Source organism: Miniopterus schreibersii (genome assembly GCF_964146895.1).
Source record: "Miniopterus schreibersii genome assembly, chromosome: 1".
In the NCBI taxonomy this organism is placed as follows: domain Eukaryota; kingdom Metazoa; phylum Chordata; class Mammalia; order Chiroptera; family Miniopteridae; genus Miniopterus; species Miniopterus schreibersii.
This window is the reverse complement of record NC_138101.1, coordinates 138320053-138333548: the sequence shown is the minus strand read 5'-3', so window position 1 is coordinate 138333548 and position 13496 is coordinate 138320053. Positions and strand designations below refer to the sequence as shown.

Sequence of the window (13496 nt, the reverse complement as noted above, 5' to 3'; positions counted from 1 at the left end):
TTATGTTACATGTTTCTCACATAGCCCTAGTTCCAGTACACTGCAACAGAAAATTATTGGTCTGTATTGTGATTCTTGCGGTCCCAGAAATATTAAGTCTTTAAGTTGGTAACTTTTATTTTATGATGTTCCATATATTACAAATATATTGTAACTGTCAAAGGATAATAATTATATTACTCTATGTTTATTTATCAATGTTAATCTAAAATAAGGCAGTTCATCAGTTTTATGTAAGATACTCACTTGTCCAGATTATTAACTCTTCACCTCTTGAAGTGTGGTAAATGAACAAACTGTGCTAGTTAACCATTTTTCTATGAAATTGAAAGAAAAGGAAATAAATGCTCAGTCTGACTATGTTTGCATTACAGAACCTTGGAGAGGCAGAATATGTGGTGGCTCTCTTTATGTACATGTGTTTACTTGGTTACCCTGCTGACAAGATCAGTATTCTAACAACTTATAATGGGCAGAAGCATCTTATTCGTGACATTATCAACAGACGATGCGGGAGCAATCCATTGATTGGAAGACCAAATAAGGTACTTTTATGAATACAATGCATATGTTCTCTTATTCATGATGTTGGTAGGACGGGAAGATTTATATTTATTATGAGTTATTTATATTGTTCCACTTGTCTCTTTGCTGTCTCCTTTTAAGACATGTGAGAAAATGGAGTTATGGTAACTATAAATTCTCTGGCAATCCTAACTGACAGTGTTGTTGGTTTTCTTTGAACTTCTGTCTCAACTACCACACTGAAGATTTTTATAGATTGTAATCAGAAATAAATGTTTTTAAAACCTTTCATTGGCAAAATGATGGATAACAAAATTATTGTTTAGGTACTGTTAGAATAGAAATGGGAATTGAATCACTTTTTGTTTTGTTTGCAAAGGTATAATTTGTACTGCCTCTTGTGTGTGTATAGGGGACTGTTTTTTCTTGAAGATAAAGGAAAATTATACAGTGCATCCAGACCTAAGATTTTTTTTTTTCTGTAAAGGGTTTTTTTGTTTTTTTTTACTATGAGTAACATAGGCACAATTATTTAAAGCTAATACATTTTTATTTAAGGAATTTCACATTTTGTGATTCCTTCCACTGCCTTAGTTCCTCCTGAGGTTGAGTCTTAATCCCTTTTAAAAATAATTTTTGCTCAATCCACAGTTGTCACATCAGTCAGTCTTATATAACAAGAATATAGGATGATCATGTGGTCACATCAAACTATCTAGTCACTAGCAACCCAGAAGGATTAGCTAGATAGAGGACATCTGCAAGACTCCAGGAATCTAAGACAGCTATTGTAAAATCTCACTATTACCAGTTGCTATTACAAAATCACATATAACTTGTGTTATATTTATATTGGGCAGTGCTGATCTAGGCAGTGAAAATAACTGAGGGTTAATTAAATGTTCCCAGTAGGCTGAATGCTAGCAATGTAGCAGAAAGAAAATGTAGTGGGAAAAACATTTTGTGGTCATGTTCACAGCAAACGAGATGTGAAGGAGTAATATCAAATAAAAATGAATGTGCTTGATTTTGTAAATAAAGAGTTGAAAACTGGAAAGGGTAACCAAACATATTAGTAACGATGAAATTAGGACTTTGGTTGCAAATATGGCTATATAAAAGCTCTTTCACCTTTTCTTGGAAATAACCCAAAAGTAAGGGGAAAAATAGGAATGGAAGACAAACTCCATGTTTAATGAGATAGCACAGGTAGGGTGACTAACATCGTGAAGAAACTGGGGGGAGAAGAGAATCTAGGGGATTAGTCTTGAAAGTGCCGGCAAATATACACTTCCCGAAGGTGAATGTCGCACTCGGAAACACAAGAGCCACGTCCCTGTTATTCAACAGTGGATGCAGGAATTAGGGTGAGCTGAAGCCTCCCTGGTCCCAGGTTGGTTCAAAGAAGCCTGTAGGTGAGCTGTCTTTATTTGCAAATAGACTGTCTATAGTAGCAGAAGAAAAGAGAACCTTCTGTTGTAAAAAGCATCCAGCCTTTAGAAAAGTCTTGCTCACCCAGCCTAATCTCTTGCATAGTAAGTGGATTTCTTTAGGAAATTCACTTATTCAATGATGAAATAGTAGGGAAAAGGAAACGAGTACCAGCTCGATTTATATAGGGAACAAAAAACAGGTCAAGAGCATAAAAACAAACTAATAGACAAGATACATATTCCAGAGAACATGTTGGCCTAGAACAGATAAAAATTTTGAGTACATATTTGGCTTTGAATTTTAAAGTACTTAATGAAGTAACTGTATCTGAGAGGGAAGACTACAGAGTATAGAATTGAACTCAGGAAGAGACAGAATGTGAACTGGAAGAAAATAAAACAAAATTATAGAAATGAAGACAATGAAAGACTGCTGTGAGGAATAGACACTATGAAACACTTCATAAGGGATATAGAGAGTGAAAAATGAGAAACTAATAACTTTGAAATGTGGAAAGTTTAGAAATAGAGGGACCTCAATATCTGAGTTCCCTTATCTATAAGCAACAGAAAAACTTAATTCCAATAATAAAGTGATTCTCTCCCATAGCAAGATGAAAGTAGCATGGCTCCATGGTGGGGTTACAGTGACTCAGTGATGTCATCAAAGACCAGGTTTCAGCTCATCCTTCTGCCCTGCCGTTCTCAGTTTGTGAGCCCAGTTCTCAGACAAGCTCCCTACATGGTCAGGATGGCAATAGAATTTCCCAGTATAACATCCACACACAAGAGCAAAGGACTTGTATCCAGAATATAAGAACTTCTATAAAAGTCAGTGTTAGATGAGGACAACCCAGTATTAAACGGCAAATGTATTGAACTGACATTTCACACAAGAAGACATACAAATGGCCAATAAGCACCTGAAAACGTGCTTACCACCATCTGTTGTCAGGGAAATGCAAATTGAAACTACAGCGAGGTATGATACACACCCAGTAGAATGGCTAAAATGATAAGGATTGACATCTTCTAAGTGTTGGCAAGGATGTGGAGCGGCTGGACGTCTGGAATTGGAACATTGCTGGTGAAGGTGTAAGGTGGTACAGAAACTTTGGGAAACAGTTTGACAGTTTCTTATAAAGTTACATGCACACTTTCCATACAGTTCAGCAATTTCACTCCCAGCTTTTATCCAACAGCAGTGAAAACATGACACAAAACCAAAAATATTTATACAGGAATGTTTGTTGCAGTCTTATTCAAAATAGCCCCAAACCAGAGACAGTCCAGGAGTCATGAACAAGTGCAGGAGAAACAAATTGTAGTGTATGCATCCAGTGGAATACTACTCAGTGGTAAAAAAGTATGAACTTTTAATGGATACAACACGTGCATGAATCTCAGAGATATGTGCTGAGCGAAAGAAGTTAGACAAAAAAGGGTATGCATAGTAACAGAAAGCAGATCAGTGGTTGCTTGGAGTTGGGGGATACAGATTTGATAACAAAGGGGCCTGAGGTCTCAGAAATTTTAATTGTATTGGTGGTTATATGGGAGTATATATTGTCAGAATTTATCTAATTGTACATTTAAATGAGTACATTTTATTGTAAGAAATTATACCTCTGTGAAGCTTATTTAAAAGGAAATGTTAACATCTAAAGGTAGGATCATGATTGTAGGTTGTGCAGCATAAGCATTTTAATTTTCTTTTGAGTTAATGAAAAAGAGATAAATGCTTGAGTGTCAATATTAGACTGAAATCTCCCTGAATTTCTTTACTCGTGCATGTATTTTTAACAGTTTTAATTAATTAATTTATTTATTTTTAAACTTTTTTAAATATATATATATATCTTTATTCATTTCAGAGAGAGGAAAGGAGAGGGAGAGAGAGAGATAGAAGTATCAATGATGAGAGAGTCATTGATCGGCTGCCTAGCCCACAACCCGGGCATGTGCCCTGACTGGGAATCGAACCCTGATGGCCTGGATCCTAGGTCGATGCTCAACCGCTGAGCTACAACCGGCCAGGCGTGCATGTATTTTTAAACTGAACAAAAAGTACTACAAAGATTACTTGTTTATTTTTTGACAGAGGAATGCTATACATGAGAAGTAGGAATATGTTAAATAATAAGTGAGCAAACTAAGTTATATTGCTGGGCATCACACTGGGATACCAGGTAATGAGCTAAACACATTCCCTGCTTTCATGAAGTTGAGTAGTTCAGTAGGGGAGGACTGTGAATTCCACAGATGTTATTCAGCTGTCAGCAGAGGTAAAAATGAATGTAGGGAAGACTGTGAATTCCACAGGTAGTTATTCAGCTATCAGCAGAGGTGGAGATTGATGTAGGGGAAGACTGTGAATTCCACAGGTAGTTAGTTATTCAGCTATCAGCAGAGGTGGAGATTGATGTAGGGGAAGACTGTGAATTCTACAGGTAGTTAGTTATTCAGCTATCAGCAGAAGTAAAGATGGATGCGGGGAAGACTGTGAATTCCACAGGTAGTTACTCAGTTATCAGCAGAGGTGGAGATGGACGCCTTAAGCGTGAATAACTTAGGGATATTGCCTAATCGGGTTACTGTGGTTTATTTCATAGCTCGTGTTCATTAACTTATCTTTTGAATTCCAAGTATATGATCATGTCTCTTTTGGGATTGATTATTTTAAATGTTCCATATTTACCATGTTTTCTTTCTAGGTGACAACTGTTGACAGATTTCAAGGTCAACAGAATGATTATATTCTTCTGTCTCTAGTACGAACGAGGGCAGTGGGCCATCTGAGGTATGTGAGGAAAAACTGTCATAATATTATTGAATATTACCATCTGCTTCAGTTTTAAACTTCTGTGGCTAAGTAGTTTTACTTTTTTTAAGTTTGAAGAGTAATTAGTTCTCATGGCAGCTTTTGGTGCTGTATGCTGGAAACTTACCGTGAGAAATTAAGGGAAGTAAAGTGGTACAAACTGTCTTCAGAATGAATTTTTTCTTGCACAGGATTTCTGACATTTCCACACAGTCTCTCAGCTTCACTGTTAGAGGGTAAAGGAACCATTTGTACCCTCAGGATTAAGAATTGCCAAAACAAACAATCTATTTTCATCATTTATTGTGATGTATTTATGTGCTAGAGATTTATGGGAATAAAATCTTATTACAAAACATCTTTTTAGTTTTATATAAACCTTCAACTCTTATGACTTAATGGCAAAACTATATGGAGAGTTCATTTTATTATTTTATTTGGTGCATATAAAAAGAAAATTCTCCAAGTGCTCATAATGTTATCAGTAAGTAAAGATCTGTTTGGAGCTTAGCTCAGCGATCAGGTTCTGTTAGACTAATAACTTTTATGTAAGAGTAAGCAAAGATAGCATGTTTCAAGAAATTGTTTGAAGACTGTCGCATTCGAAAATACAGTTTATTTTTGCTTATTTATTTAAGTGTCAAGCGTGTATTTGGAAACTAACTTTTCTAAAAAGCAGTTCCCTTTATCTCTCAAAAACTCGCAGTGTAAGTACACGAATATTGCTTCTTCCCCTCCCCACCTTTTTTCTTACTCCGTTGTGCTTTGTCTTTTCCAAATTCCCATGAGTTTAGCTCTGTGCTATCTTTGCCTGACTTTTCTGGAAACTTTAAAAAAAAGATGATGATGGTAAAATGTTTATTGTAAATGAAGGGTTAAAAAAAATCTGATTTCAGTATTGTCTAATATCAAGATTTTTCTAAGCAAAAATACCATTTTCCAGTTAATCAGCCTTCTTTGTATTTGACAAAATTTGCTCTTGAACATTCAGCTTCTTTAGGGGGTTGCTGGTGATGGTTCAGTTGTTGTTAAAGTATACAGGGGAAATGTCAATTTAATTATTATTTGGGCTTCCAGTTACCCAAAATTCCTTAGGTAGCTTAGCTAGAATTTTGTCCAACTCTTCATAGAATATTTTGGTTTGCAGAGATAATCTGTCGTATCTTTGTTTTTTTAATACTTTGTGTTTTAAAAGTTTCAAGAGACCAAGGAAACCTACTTTCTTCCATATTTTTCTTTTAAATAATAGCTTTATTGAGATACAATTCATATACTATACAATTTACATATTTTAAGTGTATAAGTCAGTGGCTTTTGGTATATTCATAGAGCTATGCAACTATTTTCACAATCAATTTTAGGACATTTTCTTCACTCCAACAAGAAACCCTGTACTTACCAGCAGTTACTCCCTTCCCTCTCCCCCAGGTTCTTAGCAACCACCATTCTCCCTTCTCTTTGTAGGTTTGCCCATTCTGGACACTTTGTTGGCATGATATGTTCTTAAACCATTTATTGCCAAATAACATTCCATGGTGCGGATTATCACAGTTTATTCAGCATTTATGAGCTGACAGATATTTGTTTTTTCCCACTATGTGGCCATCATGAATAATGCTGCTATGAACATTCATGTACAAACTTTTGTGTGGACATGTTTCCCTTTCTCTTGGGTGTAGTTACCTAGGTCATATGGTAACTTTGTTTAACCCTTCTGGTTTTCCAGTGCCTGCCATATTTCTTTTGCCCACATCTTTTTCATCCAGGGTAGACTCGTCAGGTAATGGTATAGGAGCCAGAGACCTGTCTTAGGACAGGCAGGGCTATTCGGAAACCAGAGTAATGAGACATTTCTAGTCCCTTTTTCAACATTCGTTGTTCTTGTCCCCACCTGATTTGAATAGCCCGGGTACCAGTAGAAATGCTCGGGACTTGTTCAGTTCAAAGCAGTGACACTGGCACTTTCTGTGTTGTCTCCTCCAGGGGTTCTGTCAGAACGAGGGCTTGTTGTTTAGCAGTGCTCTTTCTGTCCAGCTGCATCCTGGGGACTGAGAGAAGGTGGCAATCTCATTGCCTTGAGTTCAAGATACAGCTCCAGGGAACCCTGTCTACTCATTTACTTTTTTGCCTGGTAGCTTGTCATGTTCATAGTGTTTGGTCATTTATTTACCAATACTTTTAAGTCGATCTATTATTTGTTGGTGTGCTGGATTCTTGATCTATAGAAGTAACTCTAATATTTATGACCTCTGCCCTCATGGAGCTTAGAGTCCAGCTGGGGAGATACCAAGCATATCCTTAGAAGGTACCTACGTTTGACTCTGCAGAGGATTTTAGTCTAACTATCCTGTGCAGGTGAGATCAAGCTTGTAGAGCCTCTTTACTGCACTGCAGCACTGGGGCTGGAGAGAAGAGTCTTCAGAGGGGCAAGTTCAGGATCACTGCAAAAGCACTGTATCTGTGCTCTGCCTAGAGGTGGAGAGCCTCTGGATGTAAAGGGGAGAACTGAACATTGTAACAGAGTGGTTACCATGAAGACAGCAGTTGAGGTCCTGCTTCCATCACTGCCATCCTTTTTACTCTGACAGCATTGTTTTAACTATACTTTCCTTTATAATGTTTGTGTGAGAGCTCATGCTAAGTATTTCTTGCATTGTGCATCTAGTCACCATTGTTGGAACCACCCACCTGCAGCATGGCCCCTTGGGGTTCTAAGGAAATGTAGAGAAAATAAAAAACAATTTGGTTTGCAGTAACCTAGAAGATAACATTTCTTCATGATGCTGGTGCAAAGGGTTATGTTTTCTCCTACCTAAGTGAGCATCTCATAGTTTTGTGTATGTGAGGGAAGTGGAGTAGGTAGGTGTCCCTGGTTATTATATGATCTTTGTAACATTTGATCTCTGTAACACTATTACTTTCTTTCAAGGATTAGGGATGATTTTACCAGATTTTATTATTACTCATGAAAGTCTTTTTTGTAAAATACTCACAAATTTAAATAGCCATGTAAGGGCATCTTGAGAAAACAAACTGTCCTCTATATTTGAAACCAAAATTATCTTTTCTTACTAAAACACATACTAGTAGTGAGGTAAAATTAATATATAGCCCTCCTTTTATAAATTTATTTGATTCAAATAAAGTTTTAAAAATCATTTATTTAAAAGATAAAGAAAACTGACATAATTCATTAAGTGGTCATATGTATAGTTGTATCACTCAATTTAGCCATTTTTATTACTGTTTATGTGAACACTGAATACTTATTATAGGCCAGGCATCGAGCCTAGGTACTAGAGGAAACACATAAATAAGACATGGTTTTATGTCATGTTATATCATTATATTGTATGTTTATATTTGTAATTATTATTGCAAATAAGTATAAAACCATGTGGTGAGAATTATCTAGAAACTAAAATTTGACTTTGAAGAGCCTGGGAATTTGGTAGGTAAAGAAGTAGAGGAAGGGTTGGTTCAGATTGACTTTAATAGTGGTGACTGACAGCTGAACTATATCATAATACCAGAATAGCTATTTAGGTCTTGTTAATCAGTGCATCGGTTATTTTGTGATCCTCTCCTCCTGTTCCCACCCCCACTCCCGCAAAAAAAACAACATTGAGATTAAATATAGCATTAACTTTGTACACTGTTTACTAGTCACATAACATTGATTAACTTAATGTTTATTCTGTAAGTTTTGAAGAAATTTAACTTTTTATTGACACAACAGGAATATTTAGTGGAATATGTAAGAGAAAGAAAAAGCTGTGTAAATATGTTATTAATCTTGATGTATGTTAATTAATTTTGTTTGTTTCTCAAAGGGATGTCCGTCGCTTAGTGGTGGCCATGTCTAGAGCCAGACTTGGACTTTATATCTTTGCCAGAGTATCCCTCTTCCAAAACTGTTTTGAACTAACTCCAGCTTTTAGCCAGCTCACGGCCCGCCCACTTCATTTGCATATAATTCCAACAGAACCTTTCCCAACCAGTAGAAAGGTAGGACTTCTTGGTTCATTGTATAGAGCTGCGTTCTCTTGTTGGTGACCACAGTAGCTAGGAACATCATCAGGAAGATCAGCCAATTACTGGTTTAGAGTGCTGCTTGCACTGAGGAACTAAATTAGATTTTCTATGTAAAAATAATATATGCCAACACTTATTGAGTGCTCACCGGGTACCAAGCAATTAGTTCTTTACATACACTATCTCATTTCATCTCAGTAATAGCCCTGTTCTGTAGGTTTTCTTGTTAATCCAGTTTTATGCATGAGAAAGAAAGTAAACAGATCAAAACAAACAAAAACCCCTCCTGTTTTGAAGGCAGTATTGCAGTTGTAACAGCATGACAGTCCCTGCACACAGATGCTGTGACCATTGCAGAAGGTGACCATTATCAAAACACCTGCTTATATGCGAGCCAGGCATCCCATTTAATTCTGGGAAATGCTATTGTACTGAATATTTCTAATTTTATGTGCCTTAAATAATTTGTCACTTTAAGGTGAAATTCTTTTTCTTGATAAAGGTTCTTTACCGTTATGGTTTTCTGAATTGTTCCTGTAGTAAGAAAGGGTGAGACTTTATAAACATTTTATAATTGACTATAAATAGGAAAGTTGTTTGTCTTTACTCTAGTATGGTTTACTTTACCCGCACTGATAAAGCATTATTTCTCAGGTGGTTGTGAGAGACCACGACCACTCCACTAGAATCGCCTCATTCTGCCTCAGACTTACTGAACCTACCTGTGGAGCCAGAGCGGGCCCCTGTGATTTAATATTTTCCCCCACATGACTCCACTAGATACTCAAGTCAGAGTTTGCACTTTAGACTACTGCTTGCCAGCATCCTGTACTATCTGAGCATTCTTTATTAGTAAAAATTCCTTTTTGAATATTCACCTTCATGACTGACAGTCTGAATATTGTTAGCTTCTCATTTTTTAGAAAAACATAAATAGGAAGAACAGTTTTAACATATTCTTTCTGAATAACCTTGAGAATTGCCTTTGGAGCATATGCAGTACTAGAGACCATTTACTTTAGACGATGTAGGTTTTTCTCTCTAGTCAAATGATTGCTTATCTCCTTTTCTTATACATTAGTTAGTAGACCAAAACTCATGTTTTACTTACCAGCCTGAAATTGTATTAAAAGCTAATGACTCTTGACCTAGCAGGTTTGCTCAGTGGTTAGAGCATCGGACTGCGTACTGAAGGGTCCTGGGTTCAATTCCCATAGAGGGCACGTACCTCAGTTGCAGTCTCAGTCCCTGGCCCTGGTTGGGGCATGTGTGGGAGGCAACCAGTCAATTTGTCTCTCTCACATCCATGTCCCTCCCTCCCTCCCCCCCTCCCCCCCCTCCCTCCCTCTCTCTCCTTTCCTCCCTTCCACTCTCTCTGAGAAGCAATGGAAAAAGTATCCTTGGGTAAGGATTAAAAAAAAAGCTAATGACTTAGCTCCCTCCTGATCTCTACATTTTCTAAATTCAAATTGAATCCTCTTCATTCTTTATGGGATTCTCACACTTGGATCTTTATGTCCTCTAGACCCTAATAGTGCTTACACATAAAATGGAAATGTGGGCTCCTTTTGGAATGTTAGCTTTTAGTGTTTTTCACTATATTTAACTTTCTTTTTTGCCTTCTAGAATGGGGAGAGACCATCTCTTGAAGTACAGATAATAAAAAATATGCCCCAAATGGCAAACTTCGTATACAACATGTACATGCACCTGATACAGACCACACATCACTATCATCAGGTGAGTTTTTCTCAACACTGGCTCTTAGTCTTCTTGCTGAAAAAAGAATCTTTTTTGATGCAGAATAAATCTTTTCTTAAATTTAAGTATAGTTGGTATATAATATATTATAATGGTTATATTAGTTTCAGGTGTACAATATAATGACTTGGCATTTTTATACCTTACAGTGTGATCACCCCACTAATTCTAGTCATCATCTGTCACTGTGCAGCACATCACAATATTATTGACTGTATTCCCCTTCACCTCAGAATAAATTTTTAAATATTTGATTCCTTGTAGAAAACCAACGAAACCAAAATGGGTTGCTATTATTCATATAACATCCATAGTTTTAAAACACCTTTATGTTTTAAATTTAGCATACACTAAATTCCACATATTTAAACTACACAATTTGATGTTCCAACACATGTATATACCTGTGAAACCATCATCACAGTCAAGATAGTGAACATATTTATTATTCCCAAAGGTTTCCTCTTGCCTCTTGGTAATCCATTATCATTTTTCACTGATCCCTTTCCCACCTACTCCAGGCAACGAGGCTCAGCATCTGGAGCTGCTCCAGTGTTTAAGTGGGACAGTCTCCTGCCAGCCTCCTCCCTCCCTGCCATGGCTTTTTCCTAAGGCTTGGTTCCTCCCACCCTCACAGGGCTCCTTGATCAAAGTCGGCCCTTCTCTATTTAATGTGTCAGTCAGTTCTAATCAGCCACTGTTTTTCCAGAAGTGTGACAGCAAATTCCTTTGCTAAAAAATCTAATAGCTTTCATATTCCTTTCCTCTCTAAAGATTTAATATGTATTTTTATCATTATTTATGATATCTGTGTTGGCATATTCTTGGAGTCAGTCAGCAAAACCTAGGCGGTTGTCATCAGAGTTGTTTGTGTGAAATACAGTGTGGCCAGCAGTGTTATGGAGAACTCTAGAGTGAACAGTATTTATTAGGGGGATAATGTTAATATTAGAGCTTAACTTTATAAGCCAGTGTTTTTTCACTTGAGTTAGTTCATATTGATTTTTTTCTTTTTAATAGACTTTTTTACAGCTACCACCTGCTATGGTAGAGGAAGGTGAGGAAGTTCAAAGTCAGGAAACAGAATTGGAAACAGAAGAAGAGGGCATGCCTACTCAAGCTGACATACCCAGTGTAACAGATGCCAGCTTCAGCCAAGAACCATTAGCCTCTCAGACTGAGACCACCCCCAGTCACACAGGAGCTAGTTCCAGTCCAGAAGCCATCTCCGCTGTCTCGGAGATCACTGGTGCTGCGTCAGGACCTGAGGCCGTGCCCCCAGAGGCTGGCACCCACCAAGACACCACACCTGCCCCAGAGGCGACCAAATAGCTGAATGCTAGCCTTTCTTAAGGAGGACATTTCATTCGTAAAGTCAAAGTAAAGCTACTTTTTGTATTTTATATTTGCTTCTGCCATTTTGAAGGTAATAATGGTCAGTCCTTGTTTTTGTTAACTGATATCAGTGTTGTTGTTTTTGGATATATATTTTTTAATTGTATGTGTATGAACAACTCCATTTCATTTGTTCAATCAGAAGGGCAAATAATCATTCCTTTGATGTTTTTCTCATTAACTGAGTGTATCTTTAATCATACCAACATTAAAAGAATTTTCTACAGAATATATGACATAATTTATATTTTTAGTGAACTTCTATTTAAAAAACCGTTTTCCAAACACTATAAATCACAGCCTAACTGGGTCACCATATAGTTTTCTTTGCTGCTTGATTTCCTGTCAGGCTCAAAATTTAACTAGAGGATGGGTAAGTCCTTTGCATTTGTCAAAGAAATTTTAAAAAGGATTATGGTGGTGGGATTTGAATTATTTTAAATTGTTTGATCACTGGAAAGGCCAGTGAGTTGCAGTTAACTACAGAATTTTTAAAGGAACTTAAGAGATCAACTCTTACTTTAAACAATGAGGAGACTGAATCAAATAGCCTTAGGCAGGGTGGACCTGGGAGAGCGGGCGAATCCAAGTCTGCAGTCGTAAGATAGTGTTTTGTTTCCTTTTTTCAATCAAGCACACCGGAGCGACTGTTTTATAAATTCAAGAGTTTCCTCTTTTGGATGACTGCACACACAGGTACCCGAGCCATGAGGCCAGTTCCCATTAGTGTCCCCATTGCTCTCCCTCCTGTTTTTCATATCTGAATATGCGATGATTTGGACTCTATTTTTAAAAGCAAGCCAAAAAGATGCACGCAAAGAGAATGAGCGTGAAATGAAGCAATTCAAGTATTTAGACTTTTTTCCACAAAATGCTGAGTTAAGAGAGTTGATTACCAGCAGTTGAAAATAAATAGCTCCATTGATTTGTGCAAATGGATGAGATCTAAACATTGTCAGGTCTCTAGAAGTTGGGGTGGTGATAAGAGCCGAGATGTTTTGCTAGATCCTGGAAGAAACAGGCCGGTTATGCTCCGATATAAAAATGAAGTGTATTTCATGACCAGGAGACAGCATGACACCGCTCAGCAGACCGTGGGCTCACGCGGACCTGGCTCAGACTTCAACCCAATTTACTCATCAGCATTTGGATTGACCTTGGGCTGGTTTCATAACCTCTCTAAGCCCCAGTTTTCTTTATGTACAAAATGAGGGAAAGATTTGTTTGTTTATTAATGAGGTAATGTGTACAAAAATATCTGGCATCTGGGTGCTCAGAGAATATTAGTCACTGTCCTCTTTTCCCCGAAGCTTCGGGACTGCAGGTCTCACCAGCCAATCCTCTGACTTGGGTGCTTAGCTGTGCCCCTGTCCGGGGAGCACGGAGGCTGATGAGGGCGACGCGGCGGCAATTGACCTTTGAGGATCCAGAACCACGCCTGCCGACCGGGGGCCTCTGAAGCGCTCTGCCGTGGCATGGGGCATGGAGGCCGGCCGCGCTGGAACTGGGATTCTGCGGAGGGAAGG

At 37.7% G+C, this 13496-nt stretch overlaps 1 protein-coding gene across 1 annotated transcript in view; it reads left to right on the top strand.

The window, feature by feature from the left end:
- AQR (aquarius intron-binding spliceosomal factor) overlaps positions 1-12201 on the top strand; it is an 88997-nt gene extending 76796 nt beyond the window's left edge. The window contains exons 31-35 of the mRNA XM_081161353.1: positions 375-545; positions 4673-4758; positions 8613-8787; positions 10441-10554; positions 11596-12201. Of these exons, the coding sequence (XP_081017479.1) occupies positions 375-545; positions 4673-4758; positions 8613-8787; positions 10441-10554; positions 11596-11907 (858 nt within the window). The 3' untranslated portion in view covers positions 11908-12201. The remainder of the gene's footprint in view (positions 1-374; positions 546-4672; positions 4759-8612; positions 8788-10440; positions 10555-11595) is intronic.
- The last annotated feature ends 1295 nt before the right edge of the window (positions 12202-13496 follow it).